The sequence below is a fragment of the Eschrichtius robustus genome, chromosome 17, assembly GCF_028021215.1.
Source record: "Eschrichtius robustus isolate mEscRob2 chromosome 17, mEscRob2.pri, whole genome shotgun sequence".
NCBI lineage: Eukaryota > Metazoa > Chordata > Mammalia > Artiodactyla > Eschrichtiidae > Eschrichtius > Eschrichtius robustus.
Genome location: NC_090840.1, coordinates 53,728,615 through 53,743,992, shown reverse-complemented (window position 1 = coordinate 53,743,992; position 15,378 = coordinate 53,728,615). Strand labels below are relative to the sequence as shown.

Sequence of the window (15,378 nt, the reverse complement as noted above, 5' to 3'; positions counted from 1 at the left end):
AATATTCAGTAGATATTTGTTGAACAATGAATTTTCAGGCTGTGAAATACCTTTATATCACTGGAATAAGAATTTCAGAAATACCTCTCTTTTAATTCAGCCAATTGTGATATACGATAGTTTAATATGCCATTATGATACCTATAGAATTATGCGTCTGGCATAGTCAAACTTGAAGATTGTGTATTTTATAAAGGTATCTTAATAACCTCTGCTTTGGATTTTTCTTCTGCTCTTAATAAAGACTAATTATCATTACACAGCAAACCTAGAATTAACTATAATTCTGAGTAGAAAATATATATATTGGTGTTCAAAAAACATTGAGAAGGAATTTGAATAGTTTGAACAATTCATGACATATGTATTTAAAATAATTTATGAAAAATTTATCTAATCTTTAAAACAATCTTTCAATCCTATATGAGAAAAGTGGTAGCTCACAGTTTTTTTGTTTATTTTTCTTTTTTTGGCATTTATTTGCTTACTCTTGAAATAGAAATTTTTTCATTTTGGCTGGTCATTTGATTTTATTCTTCTGAGGATTGAAAGTATATGCATACACACACACACACACACACACACACACACACACAAATTATCAACTCTCTTTTACTAAAGAGGAAACTGGAACTTGGAGAGATTATGATGCCTAAGATCACAGAGGCCTTCAAATCTCATACTTTACTGCTACATCAACATTCATGCTTCCTCAATAGGACAATAGAGGATAAAACATTACTTGTTTGACTGTCCTTTAAGTAAAGCATATTTGTTTTTTAAAAATATCTAGAATTAAGTAGTTTGTCTTGTTTCTCGTGCTACAGATGGACAACCAAACTGGTCAATAAGCACAGTCCAATGCCCAGCTCTATTAAGATATTTTTCTCTCCATTTTTAAACAATCCTAGAAGTGGGTATATTATCTGAACTCCTTACTCATTCATTGTTTATGCAGATTATTGGTATATTAAATTTAGATTCAAAACGCTATTGCAAAACCCATGATTTTGCTAATAACAAACATAAATCATAAGTGAAGAGCTAAATAAGTATATCTTTCTGAAAAAATAACCTTTGGTATAATTTGTTTTAGTAGTAATAATTAAAAAGAACTACCATTTTTTGATTATCTAGTATGGACAAAACTCCATGACAAGTTCTTTACAAGTATTACTAGTTTCAATTTTTTTCAAATTACAAAAAATATAGAAATAATTGTTTCTCATTTCTATGTCAATAAAATTATTTAGTTAGATGGTTGGATATATATCATAATTTATTTACCCATTCCTCCATTACTTAACATTCACGGCAGCATCCTTTTTATTGCTACAAATAATGCTTTAGTGAAACTTGTACATACATTTTTATCTGAATCTCTATTTCCACCATATCAGAATCTGCAAATATTTTTAAGGCCCCTGGTGTATATTTAAAAAATTGCTTTTTAGAAATATTAAATTATGCTGCCACTATTTTACCATACTCTCCCCAGCATTAAAATGCTGTTTTTTTAAGTAGGTAAAACATAGTATCTTTAAAAAAAAAAAAAGGCACCTATATGGTTTTGAAAAAAATAAAGTATTTTTTATATATTTACTGACCACTGAATTTCTTGTTTAATGAAATGTCTGTATATGTCTTTTGCCCATTTTTCTATTAGAGTTTTATAGAATATATAATTTGTTCAACAAAGTGATTCAAGTGTTAAGGCTTTTAATACTCTGAGTTGCTGCAAATATGTCTCACAATTAGTTGTTTGCCTTTTAACTTGTTTATGCTGATTTTGATATTTTGAAGTTTATACCTGCCACACTGTAGTCAGATCTCTCTTTTTAAATTTCCTTCACTGCTTTTATTGTTAGAAAGGCATTCTCCCTCCAGAGAAAAGCTCTTTTATGCTTTCATTAAACATAATTAACTCAATCTCACCACAGTTCATTTTGTTTAATAGGAAGTATAAGCAAGCAGCCCAAAGTCTCGTCCCTAGTGGGTGACAAAACTTGGTTTAGAATTCAGACCTAAATGGGTTCAATGTTCTTGCTGTTTCTATCCAACTCTCTTGCCTCAGAAATGATAAAGTTCATTTCTGGTGTAGCAGTCCTGATGCACAAGTTTGTACGACAACTAGCTCCTAAACTGGTAGCCACAAACTAGTATAAGATATGTGTAATGCATAAAACAAAATAAATTAATTTTATCTTTCTATCATATCATGGAAAGAATGCTTACACACCAAAATGCATTGGTTTCAATACAGCGGATTCAAAATAAAAATTGTTTTTTAATATGTTTTATACAATAATAAAATAATAGCTTCACTTGTATAGTGCTTACTATGTACCAGACACTGCTTTTAGGTGCTTTACATATTAAATATTAACTGATTTCATCATTACAAAAGCACTTTGACGTAGCAGTATTCAGTTGGCCAAAAAGTTCGTTTGGTTTTTTCCATAAGATGGCTCTAGTAGCGCTTAGTTGTCTTTAACGTCATTCGAAACAATTTTGTTAGATTTTATTGTGACACCTGTCATATCAGCGTGCATTTTAAAAAACTTATCAAAATTGGTGAAATTTTGGATAGCCATTTTAATATTGAAGATGGAAGAAAAAGAGCAACATTTTCCGCATATTATGCTTTATGATTTCAAGAAAGGTAAAAACACAACAGAAACACAAAAAACGATTTGTGCACTGTCCAGAATTAGCCAACAGAAAATGCATAATCTTCCATCAGTATAATGCAAGACCTCATGTTTCTTTGATAACCAGGCAATAACTGTTACAGCTTGGCTGGGAAGTTCTGATTCATCCACTGTATTCACCAGACATTGCATCTTCAGATTTCCATTTATTTAGGTCTTTACAAAATTCTCTTAATGGAAAAAATGTCAATTCCCTGGAAGACTATAAAAGGCACCTGTAACAGTTCTTTGCTCAAAAAGATAAAAAGTTTTGGGAAGATGGAATTATGAAGTTGCCTGAAAAATGGCAAAAGGTAGTGGAACAAAACGGTGAATACGTTGTTCAATAAAGTTCTTGGTGAAAATGAAAAATGTGTCTTTTATTTTTACTTAAAAACCGAAGGAACTGTTTGGCCAACCCAATATTATTATCTCCATTTTACAGGTGAGGAATCTGAGGCAGAGAGAGCAACTTTCTCAGGATCACACAGCAAATAAGTGGTGAGACTGACCAGGCAGTCTAGCTGTATAGTCTGTGCTCTAATAACTGCTTCTCAGACTGTTTCTTACCAGAACAATACTTCCCCCAACACAGATATTCTAATGAAAGAGAGTTAAACTGGACAATTGGCCCAGGTAAAATTGAATGTCATAGTATTAACAGGGCATGAATAATATTTTGAGAATTTAGCAGTAACATCTTACAATCAGGATTAAGTTCTTAATGCAGATGCAATTTTATTTCCATAAAAAACTTAAAAACAATGCATTCTAAACCCCCATTTTAAATATGAGACAGCTGAAACCCGAAGACATTAAATTACGTGTCTGGAATCACAGTTCACTAGCAAGATTAGGGCTAAAACTAGATCTCCTGACTTCTAATAATCTTTCCAATTTCCTCCACACCACCGCACACAAGGAAGAAATGCTCAAAACCATGTTTATTCCATGTTTGGGTATTCCTATTATTTCAAGATCCAAGAACTTTCTTAACTCCCTTCTCTTATATTTGAGTATTTATAGGCTTTAAAGAATTAAGTATTACACTTTATCAATAGTAGCTTTCATATAAGATGTGATGTTTTCATATATATGTACATACACATATTTCCTCTGAGAATTTTTGGTTAAAATATCACAATATTACTTAATAAAATGTTAAGCTTAAACTTATACAGAAAATTTCTCCAATCTACTGTGTCTCTCATAACATCTAAGCTACCTAACACAGTATTGAACATAGAGTTGACATTATGTGCCTCCTTATAAACTGAGTGATTCTCTTCTTCTGATACGATTTCAGTGTACTAGGGTTATGGTTTTCATGACTGAGCAATCTTGCACATTTTTTTTTTTTTTTTTTTGGCCATGCCGCGTGTCTTGCAGGATCTTAGGTCTCTGACCAGGGATGGAGCCCGCATCCTCGGCAGTGAAAGAGCAGAGTCCTAACCACTGGACCGCCAGGGAACTCCCCATGACTGAGCAATCTTGAGTACCTGTGTCTTAGAGTTTTGTTAATAATATTAAGTTCATTAAATATAGGATGTAATGAAGAACAGACAATATCTATAAAATAAACAGAATATGTAACGAGAAGTTTGGTAGTAAATCAATAATTGAAAATTTGGAGAAGTTTCAGTAACAGTTTATATGTGCATTTATATGTATACACATATACACTTATGTTAAACTTCCCCTACAATGAATGTTACTTCTCTTTACCTTTTAGAACATAATGCAAGTAGAACAAAATGTCAAATGAAAGCTCACAGCACTCAAAATACGGTATAGATGCCAAGCAAATATAATAAGAATTGAAGTGAAAATTTGAAATACATACCAATGGACAATATTCAGAATACTCAAAGAAACAAAACAAAAAAGGGAATCATTTTCATGCTAAAAAGAATACTGTGATTGCAATAATTTAGCCCAGACTTCTCTCCAGAGTTCCAGACCCATACATCCAATGACTGCTATTAGATATTTACACTTAAATATTCCAAAGGAACCTCAAACTAACCCATCCCCAAACTGAAGTCTTTATTTTGCACTTAAATATTTGTTCAACCCATATTCCCTGTAAGATAAAATATACCGCCATATATCCAAACATTTCAGTCACGCTAGATTATCTTATTCTTCCTTTTCCTTGCATCAGTAATATCCAATCGATAACTGTCTTATAGATTCTACATCTTTAAATAACTTCTCATGTATCAACTGCCTCTATTGATTCAGCCCATTATGATCTCTTAACTGATCTATGCAATATCCTTATAAATGATCTTTCTGCTTATATAGCTCTGCTCCATTTTTTACCTAGTTTCCAAAGTAGTCTTTCTAGAAACAAATATCTGATCATGTCTCTCTCTTGCTTTACATGCCTCAATAACTTACACAATCTTCAGAAACCCTGCCCTGCCTTCTTTTGCCTAAACTTGTTTGAAGCCATTTTACCACATTGTTTCCTCTGCCTGTCATATTCTCTACACACAAGGCCAACATATTTCTGGTTTTTAACGTTCAACTCAAGGATCATTGCTTCTGTGAAGTCTTTCTTGAACTAATATCCATACTGCTCAGGTGGAAATAATAACATCATCCTTTGTGATTCCATTGTAGTCTATATATACATAAACCATGTATATATAGATTTCTCATAGCACCTATAATATCATTGAGTTTACTTGTTAAACTCACACTAGAAAAAGCCCCTGAGGATGGGGGCCATTTTGTGTGTCCTGTTATTTCCAGCACCTAGAACAGTACCACACAGCATGTGCTTAATAAATGTGTTGAATGAATGTTCAAGTTTTAGTCCAAGTGTTACTTCTTTCATGAAGCTTTGTCTGGCCATCTATTTGAAACAAATTTTATTTGACTTTATACCTTTGTAGAATATATTGTTAGAGTCATCCACATTAGCACATAAACACAGCATGTTACCCACATATTTTAACTCCTCTGTGATACTGATAGCTTGTTTAGGGCATGTATTAGGTCTTTAGTATTTTCCATAATCTAGCACATTGCTAACTCAAGATAAAAATAAAATACTTTTAGAATTATGTATTAAAAAGCTGAAAACAAGTTTTAAGCCTAAAATAAATTTAAGTACAAGTTATGATTAATTTGCTGATTTAATCTACCTGACTATATATAAATATACATATATGTGAATCTGGAGTTAGTTACCCAGCTTTGGAAAAAATGCATATACACCTATGACATAAAATTAATCATTTTATTTTTATCCATCTAATTGGAGCAGTTGCTGTTAAAAGTTGAATATACAACTACCTAAAATAAAAATGCCTGCAGATTTAACATTTTGTTAATATAGGAAGAGAATGAAAAATTATAAAATAAGTAAAAAACGGTAAAAAATTTCTAAGGCAAGTTAGATAAATGAAAAATAACAAAGAAAAGCAGTAGAAGAGACAGACCTGCATGTCTTCTCCTTGTGGAGTCCACTTCTTCTGTGATCACATCGTGTAATGGACAGACATAGACAAAGGAGATGGATGTGAGTGGATGTACTCAAAAGGTAAAAAGTGACACTGAAGGAAAGGGCCTCAAATCATTTTGAGAAAAGATCCTGTGCACAGTTGTAGGGAAGATATAATCATATACATACCATATTAAAAGAAAAAAAATATGGAAGAACTGATGGTGAACTGGTTAAGCCACTACGGGTTAGCAGGATCAGAAAAATAAAGTTAGTGTAGAAATAAAGAGGATTCAAAAGTTTACAATTATTTATGGACAGCCAATCCTGAACAGTGATGCTGAAGAAAGATACCATTAGTAAAAACAACATTACTTGTATGACCATATTGTTTAAGATGTTACTGAGTCCATTTAAGATCTGTGAAAATGCTTTTAGAATTTTTACTTATCATTGAAAGGAAAGAACTTAATCGAATCATCTTAAAAAGAGCAACAAAAATAGCTTGAGCAGACTTCTGTGCCTTTTAAGTTTCCTAAATTGATGAGTACATACATGAAAATAAGTATGACCAATAGGCCAATAATTCATTGAGTTACTTCAGTACAGAAAAATATTATTATAAAAATATTCTAGAGAGTAACAAATATAATAAAACTCATATAAAAAAGAGTAGCTGAAATATATGGCTTTATTTAAATATTAAAGATTCAAGTTAATCTTCAATGTAGACAAATTTTCTTCGATCATATTCCCTTATGAGGCTTACTTATTCAGAAAATTCTTACAGACACCACATAACAGATCATTGATGTTTCCATTTAAATTTGCCCATCCAAGTCCAACATCTACTATAACAGATACAGCACATATTTTGGAAACACTTCTTTACCCATTGGTAGTGGAGAAGTTCAGAAGACATTTTATACAGTGATTAAGGAGGATATGTCTGCTAAACTGAGCATTCTAAGAAACCTTTTTTCCAAAAGATATTAATGAGTTAGTATTAGTATGACTGATACAGAGAAACAATATAACACAAAACCAAAATGTCCTATTTTAATTACCTTCTTAGCTTCAAATTAGTTATTACAAAGTTCTTAATTCAAAACACCACATTCATTTCTGCAATACTTGTATCATAGTTTCTGAGCGATTTATAGAAAAACATGTTATACCAAAATATATTTGGAATATTGATATATTGAAATGATAACTCTTGAGAGAAATCTTTCCAATAACAAGTTTATCTCTTTCTCTGGATAGTGAGAAAATGAAAATTTTCCACTAGGAAAGAAGGGCTGAGATATCCAAAACTTTTTTTCTAAGAGAAAAGAGAAATCCTAGTATGTATTATAGAGAACTGGAAAAAAAATGACACATTTTGAAACTTAACAATGCCATTTTGATTATTATGTGAGCACACCTTTGACCTGTTCAAAATTAGACAGTAAATCTCATCACGATTATATTACAAACTAGACTTTGCCAATAGGATCGACCACTAGAAAAGTATTATCCTCCTGAAATGTACTCCTACATTAACATGCTATATGTCATATTTTCTTTTGCATCCCCTGTCCACCCATTTCTCAAAGAAGATAAAATAGAAAAATCTGAGATATATTAATATCATAGGTTAATGCTGAATTGTATCATATTTTGCATTATTTTTTATAGGCAAAACTTCCCTATATACATATTTACCACACTACTAACGAAGTTTCCACACATGCTAAATTGAAGTTGGTATGAATTGGATGAAATAACTGCTTAAGTATATTCTACCTCTAAGAAAACATTTTATTTTTTTGCAGAAAACACAAAAACAACATAAATATCCTTTCACTACCTAGTATTTTCCTGTATCTTGACTATTTTATAATGGCACTGAGGCAATATTTTCCATGTTATATGGATTCAAAACATTCAAATTTCTTTCCAACCCATTTATTAATTTATTATAGAGAATAACTGAAGCACATAGAGTTCAAGTGACTTACCCAAGGTCATAAAACAAGTTCAATGGCAGAACCAGAAATAGAACAGAGGTCTCCTGATTACCAGGTCAAATTTCTTTCTACTAGATGCTATACGACCCAATAAAAACATGTGAAATAAAAAGTCTAGTAAGGGAAAAAAATCTTTTTATGTTGATACCTGAACTGGACATTTTATTACATAGTATTAATTAGAACGTTTTTAAAAAGAGGTACATGGTACAACTATGCAAGTAATTCACCAATACTTTTTACTCTTGTGAGGAATATGTAACTTAGCACCAACAATTTAATTGTTTTTAGAAAATAATACAAAATTTATATTTTAGAAAAGGATGAAAATGAAAGATTTTGACCAGGATCTCACTGTTAACTGAAAGTGCCCATTAAATCATTTTTCCATCACTTATGTGAATATGATCCATTAATAAATAGATCATAATTAATCTTACATAAAAAATCACTTAACTTTAATTAGCAGATAGAATACTAATTTAAATCATAAAATTTCAATGTATAACTTTCAATTATACCAAATATATTAAAAATTTTTTTGACTTTCTTTTCTTCCTCGTGGTTACAGTTTTTAATATATACTATTTGTATTAAACCAGCCACATTTAAAAAGAGAAACTATATCCTTTAAATAGCTAGGTCTTATTTAAATGACAATAAACTATAAAAACTTATTTCATATATATTATTGTAATGAATTGCAGACTTCAGTGAACCTTGAAGGAGGTAAGAGTACCCCCTTCACTCTTCCTATCTCCCTAATTTTCCTTTAATCGTTACTTTGCCACAGTCAAACATTCTACTTTCAGTGCTGTTAATGGCAGTTCTAATGAGAAATCTTTCCAACACTTCATTTAACCAATAACCAGTTAGAGTGATTAAAGATAGTAAAAGTATACCCTCTCTTAGGTGTCTATTACTGTCACAACTGTGGCTGGATCTTAGTTTCAGATTTAGAAAATATAAAAACTTGGTAATAAGAGTGTACAGTATTTGGGGGAGGTTCATTACATCACGTGAGCTAACAAAAGAGAAATAAAATATTTTCATATACTACACAAAAAGACATTAATAAAATATAATGAATAACTCATAAATATCATTTATGGTAATTATTTTGGCAAAATATTTTTAAATTTAAAGTACCATCAATGTGCAAACTATAAAAAGAATGGTCCTTAATCAAGCAAAGTTGTAATTATATATATATATATACACACACACACACACACACACACACACACACACACACACACACAATAAACCTGTCTGTATTGGTCCTTAAAGTTATAAAAATCTACTGAAGATAAACAGATATATAATAAAATACTCATTTTCATTAAGTTATATGGTGTAAAAGTAAGTTTATGAGGATGAATATAATATCAGCTTTTATGTAAAATTTTGTGCAAACCAAAATTTTCCTTGCTAATATAGTGTATTAACTACCATTATATATCAAATGAACACATCTCAAGTTCAAACAGAAATAATAATCTGTAATCAACTTAATTTAAAAAGGCATAGACACGAGGCCTGTTTATGCATAAATGCAGTTTTTAACAAGGGTATATGATATCTATTTGAAAATCTGTTGACTAACAACAGACATAATACTGGTTCTATTATCAGATTTAATTGTACTTGAGTAAATATCAATATATATTGTATAGAAGGAAGTATTCTCTTAGAAAGATTCCAGACAATGAAACAGAAGCCTCAAGACTTTAAGTGTACATTAGAACTTGCACGTAATTAAAAGTTAATCATAATTATGAGGGCTTTTTAAAGGTCATAGGAGCCTTAGAATGTTTCCTTTGAGGGAAGGCAAGATACCTTTCAAAATAAAGCCTAAAAAAGCGTCTACTTAGTAGGCGTCTCAGTGATACAAAGATCAGGACAGACCTAGAATATAAAAACAAAATATTTACCAAAGTTTACAGATTTCAAACTAAAACTTCTCCACTGTGACAAAAGTCTTGTTGAAAAATTCCTCAAAGTTATTTGAATTTATTTTCTAAACTAATTATTACTTTCCATGATTTTGCCAACAACCATAAAATTATTGAATATTTACAAAAGCATCTACCTACCTATTGAAATGAGCAAAGTACAATCTTTTAAAATATTAAGCTATTTTTAAAGCTAACAAAAATGTTTCTTTTTTAAATGTTTTGTTTCCTAGTTCTAGCTGTGCCAGTTTTTTTTTTTTTTCTGATTCTATCCTTAGAGACTGACATGTAATGCAATTTTAAATGCAGAAGAAAAACACACTTAGAGTATTTATTGAGGGTGTTTAAAATAATTGATTTTCAAACTATAGGATGCTATATCATAAAAAAGAAAGTCACTTAAGTACAGGCTTGGCCTTATAAACTTATCTGTATGTTTAGAGGAAACTGAACTAACTTTAAATGAGCAACTAAATTCATAAATCATGAAATCTCACTTTATTCCAGGAGAACATCCTTGTTAACAAACAATGCTGTATTTACATCTGAGGGTGTTAGTAGTACTTAATTCCAAAATTCCGTCAGTTGATTTGTGTTCTATAAGATATTTACTTAGCTTGTTTTACGTCACTTTCTTCTGCCAAAAATAAAGTACATCCATTCTACAACAATCCAGAAATAATCAGAAATTACCAACCTGCTAATATTGACCAAGAACACAACCTCGATTATTTTTACCAGATTAGATGAATTAGACTAGCATCTAATTAGAAGACTAAATTAGAATATTGATTTAGACTGAAATAAATTGCTTCTACTTTAAAAACATGTCAAATTATTCAATAATGAAAGGAAGCAAAAGTTCATAACACCAAAATAGTCAAGAAAAAATTTAAATATAAAATTCACCCACAAAATACACCTTTGAATATTTAATTTTCCTGATGATAAATTTTATAAAGCATAATTCCAAAGGTTGAGCTAAGTAAAAGAAAATCCCTACCTTCACCATAGTTACAAATCCATAGAGAATACAATATGGAAATGTCCAGGTTGGAAAAAATTAAAGGTTAATACATTAAATCATAACAATGCTAAAACAAGGGGCTTATGCACACAAAAGCAAGTAGTAAAACACAACTTGTTACTTTGAATATTTTCAATTTCCAAAATACTGTATAATCATACAGTAACCCAACAAAGTGTTTCATTGCCCTCACTTTTCCAGAAAAACACAAGGATTTATTTTCCAGATAAGATACAGCAAGGTAAGTAGCATTGTCATGATTCAGGATAATTAGAGAAAAAGTAGCTAAGTCAATTCTAGATTTTCCTACGTATAGCATAGCTTCTACTTAGAAAATGACAAATCAAGGTGGGCAATCTTTTTATGAATAGTATCAAGTAATCATCAAACATATCAGAAATCATTTATAATTACATCTCAAAGCAGATTCTGAACTATTTAAGTCCAAGACTTTCTTATTTTGGAGAAACTGAGAATCTATATCAGTTCTAAAACATTCATTTAGTCTAACTGAAGTTAGCTTTCTCACCACACTACTTTTGAGTTTAAGTAAAATATGAGATAAAATATTTTATGTAAAAATATGCTCTTTTCCCAGATACTGTCCTAGTTACTAGAAGAACAGATAAACTCACAAAGCAAAAATAATAAATTTAACAGATTAAACTTTGTTTTCAATGTTTAATAACACTGCATTACTGTAGGCCATAGTATTCTCATCTAGAATCAGATTGCTCATTGAGAAAATAAACAACAGATTTTCCATGCTCATATGTCCTTGATTTGCATTAAGAATGTTTTGTTAAATTTACGGCCTAAACAAAATCTAATCCACATTCTAAATGAGGAAGACATTTAGTGATTTACTCTGAACATCGGCCATAAGATCTGGGTTTTAAAATCATTTGTAGAATTCTTATATTTTATGATCACATCAAAAATACTAATATGATAAACATCATTATCTTTCCCAGCGATTTTCATCTACATTGCTGTCAGTTAAGTTAGAAATACGGAAAAAAAAAATCACCCATTTTGCTCATAATTCTCTCAGGACAGCCTAGTTCAGAGATGTATTTTTCTTAAAAGAAGCAGATACTAATGCATATTACTTAAAGTTCATCTAAGTATTTGTTAACCCATTTTCTAGTCTATATAATGCCATTTAGTCCTCCAGTTCCATAGTCTTATATTTAAAATAAAAATTTCAAGTGATGTTTTAATTGTTAGTATACATCCTTAAACTGGCAAAATTCCCAGGTATTGTTCTTGCATAGATTTTCATAAAACAGCAAAAGAAAAAGATAACGATATATGCTATTGATACATAGCTAACTTTGCATCTTGGGTTTGGGTTCTAGTCTTTACAAACTTTTTCTAATGCCACAAGTTTACTACAATAATCATCTGATGAAGAATCCTTGACTATTAATGGAAGATGATCTCTTAGATTTTAGTGAATAAAAATTATGTATTAAACCCTGATTACAATTACTAAATTATTAATATGGTAGATGTATCTAAATATAAAACAAAGAATGAATCCAAACATGTCTTCTGTAAAACCCAGGCTCATAAACATGTTATTGAAATGCAATTAGCCCCACCTGATATCCCACTATTTTCCTCCCATTCTATCACTCCAAAGTTTCAATAATTAAAAATATTCTCAACATATCCTACCTCGCTTTTAGAAACAAATAAAAATATTTATGAACACTAAAATTTAACACAGCATACGGCCTTAGCATATTGCATACTTACTCACAACATTTAGGATTTGAATTTCCAGGAATTTCCCAGTATATAGGAAAATGCACAACTGCCAAGATTGAAAATCTATAAGCAATTTAAACCATGACATTAAGGCACTCTAATTACATTAATTTTCCTCTACTGCACACATAGTTTATACTCAGTTAGAAGGCTTAAGTGATAAAAAATACATGCAATATATGAGAATACACAAATTAATAATATCTAAAGGAAATTTTAAAAAATTTTGTGAGATTTAAAAATATGTTTAGCCAAATATTGCATTCTTTCATGATTTTAATAGTCAATGTAATTTATTTACCATAGATATATATGGCCACAAACATATTCATGTAATCAGAGATGATGGCAAACAAGACAAATAAATAATAATTTATGACCGAGGATAACCTACATCACACAACACAGCAAGGAGACACTTTGAGAGTAATAGTTTTTGTTGTATAAATCATAACATAAAACCCATTTTATACTTTGTTTACTTTTTAAAATCCTCTGAAATATATTAAGCTAATTATTATTTTCCAAATAAGTTAAGTGATTCTCAATTGAAGATTTGAAAAAACATGTAAGATATTTTTCTTACAATTGCATGAATATATTTAAATTTGCAATGTGAATTCCAGTTTATTTTTTTATTTTTTTATTTTCAGTATATAACTGTTTCACTAAAAGAGAATTCACAGATTAAGCCATTTGCACTATGGCATTTTTCCTTGCTCTCCAGACTTATGTAACATAATACTTTTGCTCAAAACATCCTATTCTCCTTAATAGCACTATCACAATTATAATAACTAAATCTTTAGTTATAATTATTTTTAACTTACATATTTTTGCCAGAATGTAAGCTCTATGAGGGCAATTGCGGCATCGTTCTTGTCTACCGCAGTAACTCAGTGCCTACCATAATGCCTGCCATACGACAGGATAGCAATGAATACTTGTTAATAAATCAGTTTAATTTATATATTGACATATTTTAAACTATATGTTTCAGAGATTTAACATGAACCAAGTTACCACATAAAAATACATTAACCCTGTTACTATAGACTCAGCCATTTAATGATGATAGTGTTATAAAAAAATCCATCTGTATTCTAAAATTTTGAATGAAATTTTCATTGTACTCTTATCCAATTACTGATTAAAAGTAGTACTGATTATTCAGTTGATTGGTTATCTCTGCATTTTGCTTCTCTTCCTTTTACTCCTGGTTCAAGTTTTTGTCCTCTGCTTAATTAATCTTATCTCCCCAAAAAAGAGAAGAAAGAGAGAGAAAATAAAATCACTTCATTTCAATTTATTGGTAGAATTAAAGGTTTGAAGAGGCTCTTTATTGAATTAGAATACTATGCTATCATTCCATCTTGGTTTTGTTGTAATATTTTTAGCTCCAGAATTTGTAAATAAATCATTACCAATTGGTAAAATATCTCGATAGCATTTGCTATTAAAAATAAGGAATAGCCTATGAAGACAAACTTTAAAAAAAAATATATTGAGCTTTCTATAGTACTTTTTTAGGGATGTAAGCACCTCTCATGAGGGTAGTTTAATTTGGATCAAAATAACCAAATATATAGGTTAAGCTGTCATTTGTGCTTAAGTGAGTCATTTTTTTCCTAAAGAAATAATCTTAATAATAAAATAATTATTTTCCCAAAAATATGTGTAATTAGTTTTCTAAACAAATCTTGAAATAAAGTTTTCACCACTCTAATCTAAACAGACTCTACACAGTCTAAAGTTCACACCAAAGTGAGAAAAATGAGGTACAACAGCACACACATATTTAAAAAGCATGAAATGCAATGCTTATCGCCTCATGCTTTCAGGGGCTTTCCAAATCCTGACAAACCTGGCTCAGATTGGTGTTTCTTTTTCGGCAATGGTTTGTCATCACTTAATGTACCATTCACCTTTTTCTGCTGGTCTTCCCATGTAACTTCTAGTATAAATCAAAAAAAATAATCAGAGTTCGTCAGAAACATTAGATAATTTGTGTAATAAGAACCTAAAATTACTTCAGGGATCTAATTATTTTTTAATTTTTTTCCCCTAAATTCTCCCATAAACTTTCAGTAGTACGTAGTTAATGTTTTAAATATAGAAATGTGACACTTAAAATTGTTTTATAGATTTCAAAATCCAAAGCATTTAAGTTTACTTCCAGGAAATTCTAAAATCTATTTTCAATAAAAGAATTTTTGAAGGTATGAAGAAAATGATGATTTAAATAATTTGTCAAATAAAGTTTTCTTCTAAGTTGATATTAAATAATTTTATTTTAGAAATAAACATTTTGCTAAATATTATTTTAATGTGGTGAAATGAAATGTTTATATGGAACTAAAATGCAGAGCTTTTCATATATATTAAGAGAAAATCCGTAACATTTTAATATATAATAAGATAAGATGGCTATTTATTTTACTACCGTATTTAGTACTTTCATTAA

At 30.0% G+C, this 15,378-nt stretch overlaps 1 protein-coding gene across 38 annotated transcripts in view; it reads right to left on the bottom strand.

The window, feature by feature from the left end:
• Positions 1 to 15,378, bottom strand: part of RIMS2 (regulating synaptic membrane exocytosis 2) — a 607,795-nt gene that overhangs the window by 161,017 nt on the left and 431,400 nt on the right. For 10 of the 38 annotated variants that reach the window (XM_068525902.1, XM_068525907.1, XM_068525898.1 and 7 more), the window contains one exon: positions 6,143 to 6,175. The exons of 25 other annotated variants lie outside the window; for them this stretch is intronic. In XM_068525902.1, coding sequence (XP_068382003.1) covers positions 6,143 to 6,175 — 33 coding nt within the window. Of the gene's footprint in view, positions 1 to 6,142; positions 6,185 to 15,378 lie in introns of all 38 variants that reach the window. 3 more of the 38 variants (XM_068525901.1, XM_068525913.1, XM_068525916.1) reach the window with 2 other exon arrangements.